This window comes from Apteryx mantelli, chromosome Z (genome assembly GCF_036417845.1).
Source record: "Apteryx mantelli isolate bAptMan1 chromosome Z, bAptMan1.hap1, whole genome shotgun sequence".
NCBI lineage: Eukaryota > Metazoa > Chordata > Aves > Apterygiformes > Apterygidae > Apteryx > Apteryx mantelli.
Window position 1 is genome coordinate 72,291,934 of NC_090020.1, and position 16,395 is coordinate 72,308,328.

The 16,395-nt window shown below is 40.1% G+C and overlaps 1 protein-coding gene across 2 annotated transcripts in view; it reads left to right on the forward strand.

The window, feature by feature from the left end:
• Positions 1–2,103: 2,103 nt before the first annotated feature.
• FYB1 (FYN binding protein 1) overlaps positions 2,104–16,395 on the forward strand; it is a 71,760-nt gene continuing 57,468 nt past the window's right edge. For both annotated transcript variants that reach the window (XM_067315499.1, XM_067315500.1), the window contains exon 1: positions 2,104–2,142. In XM_067315499.1, coding sequence (XP_067171600.1) covers positions 2,140–2,142 — 3 coding nt within the window. In that variant the 5' untranslated portion in view covers positions 2,104–2,139. The remainder of the gene's footprint in view (positions 2,143–16,395) is intronic.

Genomic DNA, 16,395 nt, shown 5'->3' on the forward strand with positions numbered 1-16,395 from the left:
ATAATCATTATTCCTTGATACTTAGAGTCCTCATCATATCCCCTTTCATCTGCACTTTCTTAAGCTAGACAAGTCAAGTTCTTTTAGTGTCCTTTAAGAAGCCAGCAAGTCCTTTCCTTGCTCATCCTAGGAGACTTCACCTGCAGCAGTTTCAGTTTAATTTCATGCTCACTCAACATAATTCACTAGAACTACACACAATAGTTTAAACAAGCTCTCTTCAGTGCTCTGTACAAATGCTTTCCCTGTACCTCTTGAAAACCATTTGTCTACTGGGCCCTAGAATCACATGAGCTTTTTACATGTCCATATCATGTCAGTGACTCGCACTCATTTTCAGTCAATGAATGCATTCAGATAACATTCCTCCTTCATTGCCTCTCTGGCTCAAAGCAAAAATTCTTGTTCTTAGCCCTAAGCGTATGGCTTTATTATTAAAGTTCAGCTTGCTTCCTACACTCCAATACACAAAGTCTTCTTCTTTCTGTGTGATGACCAGATTCTCCCCAGTATTAGCAGTACCATTCAGTTTCGCCACACTAGTACAAGTCCAGCTCAAGTAACAAACAGGATCAATCCCAAGACCTGTGCCTGCAGAACACTGCTAGTAATCCCAGTTAAATTCACAAATGCCTCTTCTGCTTTTAAACTAACACTGCTTTAGCCAGCACCTTATCTACCTTGAAATCATTCTGACAGTCTTTGCCGTCTCCCCAGTCCCATCACTTAAAATTAATAAAAGGCCATTATATAAAATACTCTGCTTAAATCTAGATAGATTAATTTCATTACCTTTGCCTAAAGTGCCAGTTAAAATATTTTTAAAGGATATTAAGTTATTCAGACACAATCCATCATTAATGAAACCTACTGTTAACATAGCTACATATACCTCATATTCTTGCTTTCAAATTGTTCTTTCAAATCTATTCTAAGAGTTGCACAATACTGTTCTTAAGCAAATAAGCCTGTAGCTACCCGAGCAATTTTCTGCTTTTTAGAAAACAGGCAATATGTTTTCTATTTACCACTACAGGTATTTATTTGTAGTGTTTTTTGCTGTTATCGCTATTTTGATATATAGTTTATTTGAATAGTCAAAGTTTAATTGAAAACCAATGGTTTGGGGCTTACAATGTCATGCAGCAACCCTTTCAGTGCTCTAGTACTGAGATTATGAGGAAATCCTGATTTCTTCACAGAATGCAGTTTATGTCTTGCTTGTGCCACAGATGTGGTATTTTCCATTACTTTACTATTATTTACATTTGTTCCCCACTACTTCATATTGACAAGCTTGCTTAATGAAAACTCAAGTGAGTTTTTATTTAGTAGATGGACAACACCCAAAATTCATCAGTGTTCCCCCTCCATCTCTTCTCATCCTCCATCTTTCCTTCCTCCATCTCTTCTCACTCAGCTGGCTAAAGAATCTCTGTTTTAGCTCTCTTCGTTAGACCCAGCTCAGTGAGATTTATGGCCATACACCCTTTTTCTCTTCACTTTTTGTGCATAGAAAGTTGACGGCAGTGTACAGCTTGAATTTAATAACCTACTTGACCAGGACAATCCTACCTTTCCAGTCTTACTGATTATAAAGGGCTGAACAGTCAAGGGTTAACAAACAGAAATACAGTTCAGCTTATTAGATGCAGAAAATGGCTTCAGATTTTAAACATCCACAAAAATCTGAGCAAGAAGGAGAGGTACATGGAGTTGGTAGCGAAGCCTGAATACAAAATTGCTCAGAAACTGTGAGTATGAAAGACAAGAACAAAATATATTTGCTTTTTTAATTCAGGCAAAGATTAGTGAAAACAACTATACGATTTTCTCATCAGCATAGACCTATTTTTCATTATCATCTTAGAGGTCATAAAATGAATGAATGCTCATTCACTGTCATTTGTCCTTCACAGTACAGCAGTGTATCCCAAACAAATGCTGTTAAAAATTCTGTTAGGCCTCTGATAATATGCAAAACAAGGATTTTGCTGATATCTTTTCCTGTGAAGGCTGGATAGACCACATACACTTTCAAAAAAGGAAGTGCACAGTGAAGGACAAAGAACATTTTTGACTCTCCCTAGTACAGTACATACTCTTTAGCAGACTTGTAGAGACTGACAGGCCGAAACTATGGTAAGTACAGAGCTCTATTCATTTACTTTTTATTATGTGGCTGCATAAGATTTAATACTAAAACTGCAGTGGATGTGACCGAGAAACTTTAAACGTATTTCTAATAATATGCAATTTAGTTCCTTGCAACTGACTTCCTGCTTTTGAGGGTAGGAAGAAACTTTTCAGTTTGTTCATCATGTCAGCCCAACTGGTTTGTATGTGCCTTACTGATTCTACCATTCAAAATTAAGGAAGATACAGTGACTTCTTTCAAGGCTAAGCAGAAAAATTAGTTTATGTATCTTCAGGAATTCTGTAGTCATGTGTCAATGTGAAACAAAGTAAGAAATGGGAATGAGACAAGACCTTTAATTAGATTTCCAGGAAGCTGTTGCACTATCCTATTTTGATATAGAAAGATGTTGTAATTAAAAAGAAACAACCAAGATTTATGTTTTTTATGCGCAAATTTTCTGTATAAATGCATTTTTTACTAATCTTTAGAATTTCTTTCCTTAAAGAGACAGTTCTTTAAAATTCCAAAGCTTTAAATATGCAGGTGTTTTTATAAGCATTTTACTAATATCAAATCAATAATTTCAATGCAAGTGATTTTACAAGTGAAAAGTGTGAAATCTGAATAGCTTTTTAGGCAATCTTTGTCCTGGGAAATATTTTAGAACTCCTGGAACAGCTTGTGTACTTTTATCATGTTACATATTCCCAAATGAAGCAATCTCTCCCTGCAGGTAATACTACAAAAGATGTATTCTTTTTTTGAACCTGTCAGTTTTGCCTCAACAAAAGAAATGTATTTCATGAAACTTAGAGAGGAACCCAAGCTATAGAATACACAGTTCTCCTGAGGAGAGAGGTTTAACTTTGTCCGTCATAAACAGCACATGAAAAATGACAATGTGAAAATGGACTGAATGAAGAATACAGTTTACATTTAATAGTACATCACAATGTTTGGAGGGTTTTGGCTAAATTTGTCTCTGTTTTACACAATGATCAAATTCTTCCTGAATCTGAAAAATGGCATCACCAAAATGTTTAAATAAATAACACTTGGGGTATTTAAAATATAAACCAGGTATTTCTTATTCAACTTTTATTTACTTCTGTTGTGATGAAGAACACTCCCACTGTGCAGTGTCAAGTACTCAAAAGCAAATTACTACATTTGGTTACACCAATAATTCAGTTCAAGTTACTTGAGTTATACATGCCCAACTGAGACCTGAATACGGCACAATGTCTCTGCCAAATTAGCATCTCATTGTGCAGTTGCCTGCTGATTTCCTGTTGTTGCAGAAATTCTTTATTTTAACTAGAGCTAGTCATTCAGGAGCCCAAATATATATGGAGCCTTTGTATTTGCAAAACCTTCCGTTAAAATTAGCAAGGCAAACACACAGTTACTCTACTGGCATGATTCAAATGTCTAGCACCTTTCACAAAAGGGTTGTTTGGAAGAAGTATGTAAATATGCAAATAGGTGGAACACAGTATTTGTGTTGTTGCCAAATGCAGTTTGAAAGTAAGCAACAACTAACAGTGCCACTTTTTTCTTCAAATCTTTTTAAAGATCCAGGTTGTTTTCTCTGAATCCAAATATGATCGACAATTCAAAGTAATGCAAAGTGTGAATTCATACTCATATTATATTTTCCTGACAATGTTATAGCACTGTGTGGAAAGGAGCGCTTTCATCTCTGCATCACAAGCAACCCAGAAGCCTCACCAAAGAAGCAAATCATATTCTTTGATGCTGCAGGAGTAGAAATGATTATTATAGCAGTATGAGAAGTCAGGGAGAAAATATAACAGCAAAACAAAAGAAACAACTGAAGAAGGTGGAGTGAGGGGTGAGATAGGAAAGTGTGTTTTCTGGCAGTTTTACAGAAGGTAGAGGTCAGAGTGGTTGGGAAGACAATTTTATTCCTTCAAAAAGGCCAGTGGACATTCTGAGCATTAAACTGGGCATAATCTAGCTGAAGATGACTCTGCTTTTACTGCATACAGGAAGAGACAGAAGGAGCAGAGCTAGGTCTTGCAGAATCCCAAGATCCAAAGGAGTACCAAAACAGGGAGCTCAGTATTTCATTTCCAACAATCATAAGGTAGCCAAGTTTAAACCAAAAAAGTTAGAGATAATACTAGATAAAAATACTAGAACTACACTAATAGCTGGTGGTAGATGCAGCTTCCTGTGAGACTGAAGTTGATGAATGCAGAAGAAAAAGATTGCACTTTCTTTTGACTTCAAGCCAAGACAAGTTGTGTTGATTTCTGATCTAGAGAGATAGCTTTTTATATGCCTGCCTTCTTGCAGTGAAACTGGTAATTTTTAGATTTACTGTAAGAAGCAAAAGAAATCCTGAGACACGAGAATCCAGATAAATCTTCTGATGCAGATCTGGCCAGCTGAAGAAGTTGGTTGATTTATTTGGATCTACTATTTCCTAAAAAAAAAAATTCCTGTTAAAGATAATCCAGAAAAAACAAGAGATTGCTGACACCCATCTATTCATATCATCTAGAGGGAGCTAGAACAGCAGGTAAAAAATGAGATGTGGAGCAGCAGGGAAGGTCATTTTAAAAGTTCATTCTAGTTCACTCACTTATTTCCAGTACAGAAATCTCTAATTTTTTTCAGTATCTCAGAACAAGATCCAAAGTACAAATATAACCTTAAATTCACATTTTCCATATACCTCATTTTGGAATATATTCACACTGCCTCATCAATACTATTAATTTAGCATTTAAATTGTGTTAGACACAGTCAGCCACCTTACATGACCATAGACAAAAAGTCCCCTCACAGGCAATTCCAGGAGAACACCTACTGTAGTATAACTTGGTACTCTGAAATAACTCATTCATGGGTCAGTGCTGTAGTTCTATAGTTCTATATTCAACTTGGGAAAGCTTTTGTCTGCTCCCAGGATGGTCAAAATATATTACCCCTTTGGGACCGAATATTTGTCGCACAAAAAATAGGGCCATTTAGAGAAGCGGTCTGTTTTAATGGATGGCCTATTCATGAAAAGGGGTTACACTGTACATTGTACTGCAATTCTGGGAGTTGGGACTGAAACCCAGCACTTCCAAGTGTGCATTCCAAACCACTAGGAAGGGAGTCATGTCCCACTCCATCTGTTCTTTAATGAAGAAAATGCCCCTTTGGCTTATTTTTCAAAAGAGAGAGCCTAAGTACATACAGCCAAAAGTGGAATGAGGCTCTTAACCTTAGATAGAATCCAGACATGTAAGATGACATGGATGAGGAAGAAACACATTAGGTCAGAGACAGGAATGAGATGCTTATTAAGATTGTCTATTGTGATATTTTTGTGTACTATTTAACTCTGGGCATTTTGAATGTTTCCCTTGTTAACCAAGACTGAATCAGATCCTGAAATGTGCCTCTTGCAGCATGTATGTCCATCACTTAGGCACCTATCTCTGTCATTGAGGTAGAATTTTCAAAGCTGTTATTCAGCTACTGCCTAACCCTTCATGCCTTAAGGGAATGTCCACACAGCACAATGCAATGTTATTCAGAAGTCCCCGATGAGTTATATCAGACCAGTATCTCCATAAATCAGAAATATAAGCTTGACAAGGACTTGGGCCAACATCTCCATGAACCATGAGGAATGGAGAAATTCTGCTACAGGGAGAGAAGTTTCTGCATCCAGCTCAGTGTGAAGGAGTACTACATCAGCATTCAGCTAACTGAGCCTCCCTGTTCTTATAATCTTTCTCAGGGGTGAGGAGAAGAGTAGCAGATAACCCAGCTTCTAAGATCTTGCCTGGCTTCTAAGATATCCTCTCTATCTTTCCCTCTGTATTGCAGGGAAGGCCAACACTGAAAAAATTTCATTACATGGAAACTCCTCCATGAGGAGCAGGATAAAAATCTGTGTGTTTAAGGATGCAGTGTCTAGTGCAGCCTACACTCTGGAACAGTCTTAATTAGATTTTAAAATTGTAGCAATCTGTTCATTATGGACTGGATTGGATTCATTATGGATTATGGATCATTATTATCCAACTCCATTCATTATGCCATTCATTAGTACAGTTATTTGGAAAAAAAAACTCTAAAAAAGGAATCATACCCCCCAAGACACATACAGAGTAAGACAGAACTCAACAATATGTCAGGTACTGAAAAAGCACAGTTCTGTGAGTGTCAATTATTGTTACGCATATAATTACTGAGAGGCAAAACTGAATGAATTACACAGGCTAGCTATCCAGTCAGGAATCTACAACATGCGATATCCTGACTTGTTTTAAACATAATTGTCCCACAAAAATCACTCTTTATTCATTGCCCCATTGATACACAAAATAAAAGATGCTCTTTTTTAGAGGTTCTGAACAGGAGCTTGATATAATCATGTTTCTTTTCCTGACCATCACGCTGCTTAAAGGGAAAACACTAAAGGATTTTCATGAAGTGTTATATCAACACTTCCTTTTTAATTGCACCTTCAGCTAAAAGAAGAGTACTGCTCCATGATCTGACTTTATTTCTTGGTATGCTTTTGAATTTAATGTTTAAAGATCATAAAGAGTTGAGATCCCTTGGTTTAACTGTGAAAAGAGTACAGGTACACAGTGCTTTCAATGAAGAGTGTATCATTGAGAGGCTCACTTCGATCATTGTTTTAGCAAAGTCCGAGTTTGCTCATATTCAGGAATATTCAATATTTCCTCTATTTCCCATGCTCCTCTTTGGAAGCAGCAGGAGAAGGGAGGGGTGATGGGAAAGCTTCAGTGCTAAGGAAATCTGCTTAGACTGTCATGCTAATTGCACAGCTTAAGTATTAGGAAAAAAATCTAAAGTTTAAGGATAATGAAGAATGATAACAGATTGCTTGGTCAGATTGTAACATCTTTGTCATAGGAAACTTTTAAGAAAAGGTTAGGGAGACCTAACCTTTTGGTTAACCATTCTGGGAATGAGGCAGAGGTTGTGAACCTCTTGATATTCATTCCTTCATGGAGGAGGTGTTTATAGTACTGTAATGGGTGTAGACACCTCACAAGCATTGTCTAGGCTCTCAAGAAAAGAAATAAAGGCAAGGAGAGGGAGAAGTAAATAAAAAATACATCATGTGAAAATACACGATCTCAGATTTTGTGTGCTGGTTTAGAAAGGCTAAGAAAGACTGAAGTTAGAGACACATAAGGAGTTGGATGCCTACATCCACACTTGAGATGTGGATGTAGGTATCCAACCCATACCTGTCTAACTTTGAGCATACTTCCAATTTTGCCATGATAGTTCTTGTCATGCAGACTCATTTGTTTAAGGATGCTTGCGCCTCATTTCTGCCTAATCCTCATTAGGTTCAAAACATAGGTATATTTCTCTATCTCATCAGATTTAGCAGGCCCATTTGGAAAGGACTGCTGCATTACCTTTATACAGCAGTTCAATGACTAAAGCAGACATGTGAGAAACAGGTACCTCTGGTCATGCCATAAAACACCTAAGCAGCTTTTGGAGCAGTGTATGGAAACTAGATCTCCCTATTTCACAGAATCACAGAATGGTTGAGGTTGGAAGGGACCTCTGGAGATCATCTAGTCCAACCCCCCTGCTCAAGCAGGGTCACCTACAGCACCTTGCACAGGATCGCATCCAGGCGGGTTTTGAATATCTCCAGAGAAGGGGACTCCACAACTTCTCTGGGCAACCTGTTCCAGTGCTCTGTCACCCTCACAGTGAAGAAGTTTTTCCTCATGTTCAGGTGGAACTGCCTGTGTTTCAGCTTGTGCCCGTTGCCTCGCGTCCTGTCGCTGGGCACCACTGAAAAGAGTCTGGCTCCATCCTCTTGACATCCTCCCTTAAGATACTTGTACACATTAATAAGATCTCCTCTCAGCCTTCTCTTCTCCAGGCTAAACAGGCCCAGCTCTCTCAGTCTTTCTTCATAAGAGAGATGCTCTTTTTTCTAAGTGAGTGTCCTAACTGCTAGGCTACAGAGACACTTTCCCCTTCTCTGAAATGAAGAATCCTGACTTCTTTCATGCAAAGTGAATCATTGTCAACAAAAGAGGTGGGAAGTTCCACTACCAACCATTATTCACCTTTTGCCTGGCGGTTAGGGCACTCTCAGGGTAGCTGTGGTTTTCCCACAGTTTGGGGTGTGTATTCTGGCCATTATCTACAGCTAAATGGAAGAAAACAGTTGTCCTTTCTTTGAAGAGAAAAAGCACTCAGTTTTTCAAAGTGCAGGAATGCCTCTAATTCATCACTGGCATGGGGAAAAAGAGCTGGTATATGTGAGGGATATAAGGCCATCCCAGTACATTTTAATATCATTGGTTTCACCAGAAATAAAAACACAAAGTCCTCTTATGTTTTTCAGTGCAATATGTTAAAGCCAACTTTTGTGTCTCAGCAGAGTACTACTGATTCTGCACAAGACACAAGTCCATGACAGTTGATTATATGATGGACCAAAGGTCTAAACACACTTAAAAGGACCAATCTTGCAAGGTACCCTGTGTGAAGTCACCTCTACCTTTCTGCAGAGACCACTGAGGTCACTGGACTTCAGATAGCCACAGAAGTCAAACAGGTCCAGGTGTCTTGCAGAACGGAACAAAGGAGATTTTGAAATTGATTTATGCAAAACACAACTTGCAATAACAAAATGTTCAAGATGCTGCTGGTCTTTGTGAGCCAAGATCAATTTTCTGTGTGTCAAGCCAAAGCAAACCATAAGAAGTAGAAGAACACTGAGAGATAGAAAATACTTTTTCCCTAAACTTTAGACTACTTTCAAAAATATTATAAATATAAATGAACATCTGTCTCAAATCCAAAAATTTTTTTCTGCTCACTGTATACACATCAGGGAAAACATTCTAATGGTAAAGCTTGTCCAACAGTGGAATAGCAGTGGATTGTCCAGAGTACATTCCATGACCTACTTTCTGTGCGTACATAACGGCCAGGGATGCCTCTAACTTGGATAAGTGGCCCCACACTGTACTCAGAACATCCCAAGCTATGGCGTCCCAGGTATCCTACAATGCCTTGCTACACTCACTGGCTCCCACAGACAACTTGAGAGCCCCATGACATTATTACAGGAAACTATTGACAAGCCAGAAATAGGTACATCCAGCCATGGCTGTGTTCAGCCCATCCACACTGAAAACAGGCAACAGTTTGGCCTGTTTAAGAGGGGTGGAATGGACTCTGACCTTCTTTACCACTGCATTCTGCAACTCAGACAAAACATACGCTCAACACAGGTTCAGAGCCTTAACATTCAGCACAATACCTTTGCTGAACTAGGACCTTCATTCTTTATGGGTTTTCCTCTTACTGAAAAAAAAAAAAGAATAAAATAATTCAGAAGGACTCTCAACAGAACAAATCTGAAATGAACAAAAATAGCAGCTGCCTCTAGCAGAATCCTTCAAAGCAAAAGTTGGAGTACATAGAAAATTAAGAGTAGAAAAATTACACAGAAGTGTACAAAACAAAACCTCACCATGTTCTTGTACTTGAGTTGTGAACAACGGCTCCTAACTTGCAACAGCTTCACTGAAAGGTGTGAAAAATTCTTGAGAACAATTGATTGCATGTGCTAAAAAATGGGACAACTAAGAAATCTGCCAAATTCAATCCATCAAATTTGGCAAGACATGTTTTTAACAATTATTTACTGAATCCCTGGATCTTTCTTTTGGGCATATGTTTTCACAGAATTAAATGAGGACCAGAGGATCTTGTGCAACTTAGATTTGTAGCTATGGCTGGATGTTCCTTTCATTCCTCCTGACACACCTCAAACAGCTCTTCTTCTCAAAAGACACTTATGTAACAAAGTTTTGGAGAAGTGTCATGACCTCTGCAATATTGTGGCTCTTCTCTAAAACTCCGAGGGTTACCGCATTTTGATTCTATGGCCAGGTCATAGGGAGAATGGTTTTCTTATTCTCTTTGGAAGAAGCAGAAGAAAAATGCTTGGAAATCATGTCTCCTGGCTCTCATGTACCTCTCCTGTACAAAGCCTCTCAAACAATAATTTAGCCACAATGTGTTCCATCTTTTAGTAATTTTTTCAGCTACTTTCCAAATCCTTTTGACAATGCCTTTTATCTCTTTGGGGTCTGCAGGCCCAGCAGTCTATCCCCCAATGCTCCTGTCTCTACTGCTTGCCCCACCCTATCCCTTTTCTGACCTCAGTCTCCAATTCATTTGTTACTCCACCACTAGGCTTCCACTGATCTGAATGTTTTCCTTACATAATGTATGTTTTCAATGAAATCTCTTTTCCCCAGCCTCCATGAGCAGCTGCCAAGGCTAAAATGCATTTGCCCTCAAGAATGAAGAGTTAATATATGGACCCACCTTAGCCTACCACTGGTGCTTTTCTCCTCCCTGCTACTCTTCACCCCACCACTATCAGCAGCTATCTTATCCTCCACACTAAATGTTTCCTCTGCAACTGATGATCTACACAACAGTTCATCTTTTAATGGATGCCAGACTAACTGGTCGTCCCTTTCAATTTAGCCACTGCTCTATGACAAACCTTGCGCGTGAGATCCTCCACCAATAGCAATATGGAAAATATGACTTTCCTCATACACTTTAGCCTTTGGACCAGAAAGGCTTATATGTAGAGGCTTCTTATCTGTCATGGCCTGTTCCCACTGTGAGGAGACAGTAAAATGAAAAGGGACCCTGCTGAATTAGGTTACACCTTCTCACTCCCATATATCCTGTTAACCTGCAGATTCAAGTGCCTGCAAACAGAAGACTTGGAAAGCTACTGAATTTGCATGATCAAATTTAAGAAAGAAGCCATAACTTCTCTGTCTCTGAGGCAAGGCAGCAGCCAGGCAGTGAGCAAGCATAACAGCAATAACATAGAGCATTGTGCTGAGTGATCAGGGGCTAGGGCATGACATATGAGGAGAGACAGAGAACTGGGCATGTTCAGCCTGGAAAAGAGAAGGCAAAGGATATTATTGATCTCTTCAAATATCTAATAGGAGGGTGTAGAGTAGATGGAACCAGACTCTTCTCAGAGATGCACATGGACAGGATGACAGGCAATGGAAACAAGTTGCAAAAAGGGAAATTCCAATTAAATATATTTAAAAAAAAATACAGTAAGTAGACTCAAATACTGGGACAGATTGCCTAGAGAGGCTGCAGCATCTCCATCCTTGCACATAGTCAAAACCCAGCTGGAGAAGACCCTGAGCAACCTGATGGAAGCTGGCCCTGCTCTGAGCAGAGAGTTGGACAAGGTTATTTCCAGAGGTCCCTTCCCACCTAATTATTTTGTGAGGCTATGATATGTAAAACACGTGGTTTGCCCATTAGAGGTCAGTATTGCGCAAGCACCCAGGAATGAGTGCAAAGAAAAAACATGCACACACTCACACAGAGTTGTGTGAGTTAGTGTTCCCTGTTTTCTGACAGCTGAAAGTTGAGATCCATCCTTCTGCAGAGCAGGTTCACAATGGGAGAGGGGACACATGGCCACTTATCTCTCAAGTTTCCTAGGTAGCAGGTGCTGAGCATGGGATAAAAAAGGACAGACTGAGGTAAGCAGAGTGGGAAGTCTTGGAAAAAGACAGAAGGCAACTGCTTCTGGGAGAAAGGAAGAGTATTCTTTTGCAAGGAATTGTGGGTGTAGCACTTAGCTTCAGAATATGGGGTTTATGTGCACTTTCTAAGTAAATTGGTTAAGCCAAATGGACTTTTTCAGCAGATGGAGAACTGACCCACCAGAGCCTAGTTTTCTGCTGTGTTTGGCAGAGACACAGATGAACAGGTTCTTATTTAACTTAACTATCAATTTCTTTTATTTTGTGGGCTTATATCACAGGTTGACCAGTCACTTTAAAGCCAGCAGGCTTGTGACCAATCTGCTATCACTCACCTAAGGTTCAGGAGTCAGAATCCATGGGTAGTCAAAATAAACTTTTCTAAAAGCCTAAGGGATTGAATCATAGAAAGGAGGTAAAGTATTAGGTAAATACTACGCAGAAGTCCTTAGGAAAATTTTTGCTGAAACATTCTTTTTAAAGCCATTTGGATTAATTTGGATTTTCATTTTTAAACCTTATTGTCTTTGAGTAGAACTCCATGAGGATATTCCTGAAGTTATTTTGTGTTTTGAACTGTAGGAGCATGTTTTTCTTTGTTGTCATTTAGGTCACATCATTATCACTGTTACTTATATCAGGCATTTTACTAAACTAAGAAACAATATGAATTTTTTTAACTAAACTTTAACATTTCAGATTAAATATTTTTCCAGATGACTGATTTAATGTCTGACAATCCTCAGAAATGTGTCAGTCACACTAGAAATTTCAATAAATGTGAGATTATTACATGCAAGTAATCCTGAGGTTTGACCAGTTCTGTGCCTGGGCAGATGGTCCAGGAAGAGAAGTAACAGAAAGTAGGATCATATGGGAGACCTTGAGTCAGGGTACTGGCTGGGAGATGAGAAGGGAATAAGAAGGTTCTGCACATGCGTGGCACAGAAATTACTCTTTTTTTATTTTGCTAGTTCTTTTTTAACCGATCAAACTAACCAACCTGAGGCTATATTCAGTGGGTGTGTTCCTACCTTCCATCTCCTCTGCTGCAACACTGGTTGAAGGACTATACACCCAACCATTCCTCTCATGAAGTTATTCTCACCCAGTGTCTTTCTGTATTTTTGACAATTGCTCCATCCTGTAACTTCAACCATTAAAATGATCTAGATTGAAAAGTACCCCTCCTCCAATGCCAAAGTCCCTTTTTCTTTTCTCTTCCCTCTCCACTCCTTCTCCTCTCCTCTGGAATATTTTTAATCTGTATGTTTTCAGTGACATGATTTATAGAACAGTCTTCAACTTTTATAGCAGCAGAACTGGGCGAGGAAAGGAACTTCTTACTCCATCTTTGCCATGAAAACCAGGGTCTGAAAATGCACCCTTTCAAACTACAGTGAAAAATAGCAGAGGCCATTACACAGGATTCTAGCCTTTTGGGAAAACAGTTTAAGAGTGTAATTGTGTGGTGTCCTATGCACCACATCAACATTGTGAAAGTGTTACTTTCTCAGAAACTACAACTAGTCAAGGTGACTGAACACTGTAGACAGCATAGGCTCATTTTTTCTATTGTGAATTTTCCACTGGTGTGTTTAAACTGTTGACTTATAGTAGGAGTTGCAGAACCTGTGCGTAGGATGAGTAGCAAACAGATGAATGATGATTTATTAGTAAGTAGAAAGGGTCTGCAGCAGGAAAGAAAACATGCAAGGCCTACATGGGGGATTCCTAAACTCCATTTGCACAGTGGCAGGACCTGAAGTTTTGCTGTCCTCTTCCTTTCACTCTCCTGTCATACACCTTCCCTTCCACACTGCCTGCATGAAGGCTCTCTTCAACCATTTGCTCACCACACTAATTACCTGTGTGGAGGCACTTTATCCTGCAGTTCAGGTGAGGAGGAGATAGAGTTCAAGTAGAACCAACCGCAAGCAAAGCTGAGAGTCACTGCTATGTTCCATTTTGAAGAAGTTCCCACAGTGCCAATAGTACACATCACTTTTCAGAAACTGCTCCATATGGGTTCATACCACTTACGAACTTCAAGAGCAGAGAACCTACACAGAAGTCATTAAAGGGTCCTGAAGCACAAAATCTGTGAAAGGGCTCAGCACCCTTCCATCTCTGGCCTTTGCAATTTAGCTGGAGGTATTAGTATCAGCAATGTTTTTTAAGAAGCTTCTCAAAGAACAAGAAACTGAAAAAGCTTGAAGAAAGATAGACAAAAATATCTAATGCTGGACTTACTGTAACTGAAGTTGTGAAACACTGCTAAGATTAGTTCCTGCTCTGTGCAGTTCTCATCAGTTGACAAGTTTGCCATTAAACAATTAAGGATGTAATAGAAACCTTTGTATACACTCCCCACAGGAAAGTACTACATTAGTGCCAAAAAAGAGACATTACAGAATGATATCAGAGATTAGTGTCTCACCCAGGTGAACATGGTGTTTGGTGAGCTCTACATTGCAGCTTCTTGCTGGACCCTTCTTGAATCATTCCTAGCACATGAGCAGCAAAAAAAGGAGCTCCAGGAGAGGATCCTATCCTGTAGAGGATAGGGTTTTCCTTCTTATCCAGCTCTTCAGTGAATCACAGGATTTGGATGAGAAAGGAACCATATTTTCTGAAATCTGTTAATGGTACACAGATAAAAAACACACACTCTTCAGCTGTGTGACTGGCTGGGAAAACTGACTTGACAAAACATGCTGAGAAGGTATCATGGCAACACATAAAATTTTCTATTACATGATCTTACATGACATTTCTATTACATGATCTTAAACTGCATTGAGTTTTTTAACCTGGCTTTTCCCCTTCATGTTTTAGTACATAAAAATACATGTAATACAGCATATATGGAAATCAAAGTATTAAAATCTGAGACCATGAGAAGAGACTCTAAAATCATTAATCATTACAGTTATATTAAATAATATTAACTACCACAGAAGCACCACAAAAGGGTGCAGAGGCAGAATGGTGAAAGATTACTGGCAACTCAGAGTTTAACCATAGCTTCCCTTTTCCCTGTTTCAGATGTTTTCAATTTTTCAGCTTTTTTTAAAGGAAGTTTTTGTTACAAGTACTTCCTTGAGAGCACCTGAAGTGCAGAATGATGTCAGCTGCATTTCATTAAAACACATTTTAGTCTTAACTTTGTCTGAGATTGCTTTATTTATCAAAATCTACTATGAAAATCTGATTTTGTGATTTTTTTAAAAACAACAACTTTTTAAAGAAAAAGCAACCTTCCACTTCTGATATGACTTGGGCATTAACCTACACGTGTAGGTTTTTCACTTTTTTCACTTTTCACATTTTACTTTCTAATTCAGTGCTAGGGAAAAGACAGAACAACCCTTGGTAAGAAATCACAAGATGACATTAACAAAGCCTAAATTGTTCAGACCTGAAATCTTTTCTTCAGAGGTTTAAGGAGGATATTTTCAAGGGTAGAGGCCCTTTCCTACCCAGACCCCACAGAAACACAAACATCAGCTGTAAGTGCTATGTACCCAGGTGAGTTGGTACAGAGGGGCAAAGAGTGAGAGCAGGATCTTGCCTGGAGCTGGGATGCTTTTTAGGAAATAAGGGGTTCTGTTTTGCTTCTCAACACCAAAAGCAGCTGAGACTTGAAGAGCTGACAGGGGTTTAACATGCAATGGGGTGGGAAAGGACGGTGAGAAGTTTGGGTGTGAAAGCATGGGGAGCCCAGGGACACTCCCCCCCCCCCCCCCGATAGAGTTTGTGCAACTGCTGGTGAGGGATTTGCATGTTCTTGCACATTTGCTTTTTTCCCAGGCAGAGGGGGGAGGACATGTTGAGGAGAAAGGGAAGTCGAGGGTTTTTTGCAAATGCTGTCTGTTCCTCTTGTTTTTCCACTTCTTCCTCCTCCTGGTATCAGCTGCTGGGGGGATGCTGAGGGGGGAAGCCAGGCCAGTGGATAACCCCCTGCCTGACCGCTTTCAAAAGGGTACATGGGGGAGGAAACTGAAACTTTCCTTGAGAAAGCCGATTCCTCCCTCACTTCCCTCACCATCTCCCCTTCCCCCCAGATCAAGCTTCCTCTCTTCTCTTCTCCTCAGACACTACGCCATTGCCGACACAGCAGCTGCTAAAATGGCCGCCCCACGCTGCTGGGCACGCAGGCTCCAGGCAGCCCTGCCCGATGACATCTGGGGGCCCTCCTGCCATGCTAAGCCCCACGCGCCCTGAGGTGGAGCCGCTGGCAGGGCATGCCCCAGTTGCTAGAGCTCATCTCCCCCCACAAACTGCCCCTGCCCAGTTCCCTCAGCCCTGCGATGCCCCTCCTTGCTCCCACTCAGCTCAATCTCCGTCATCTTCTCCCCCCCCCCCCAGCTTCCAGCAGCTGCCTGACCTGCATCCCTCACCAAGATGGCTGCCAGGACTGCAGTGGGGCCCTCTTCACGTCCTAATCTCCCAAGTTGGGAGTTGGCAGTGGTAAATTCAGCCGTCACTGTTATACACACATCGCCTGCAGTTTATCTTGTTAGATTGTCTAATTAAGCTGCCACTGGTGGCTGGCAGTGGCCCACAGCAGGGCACAAGCTGTGGGGGTTTTCAGCCTGCAGTGTGCGGTGGGACTGATGAAGGTGGTGCTGAAGGAAAGGGGTAACACTGCTGTGGGAC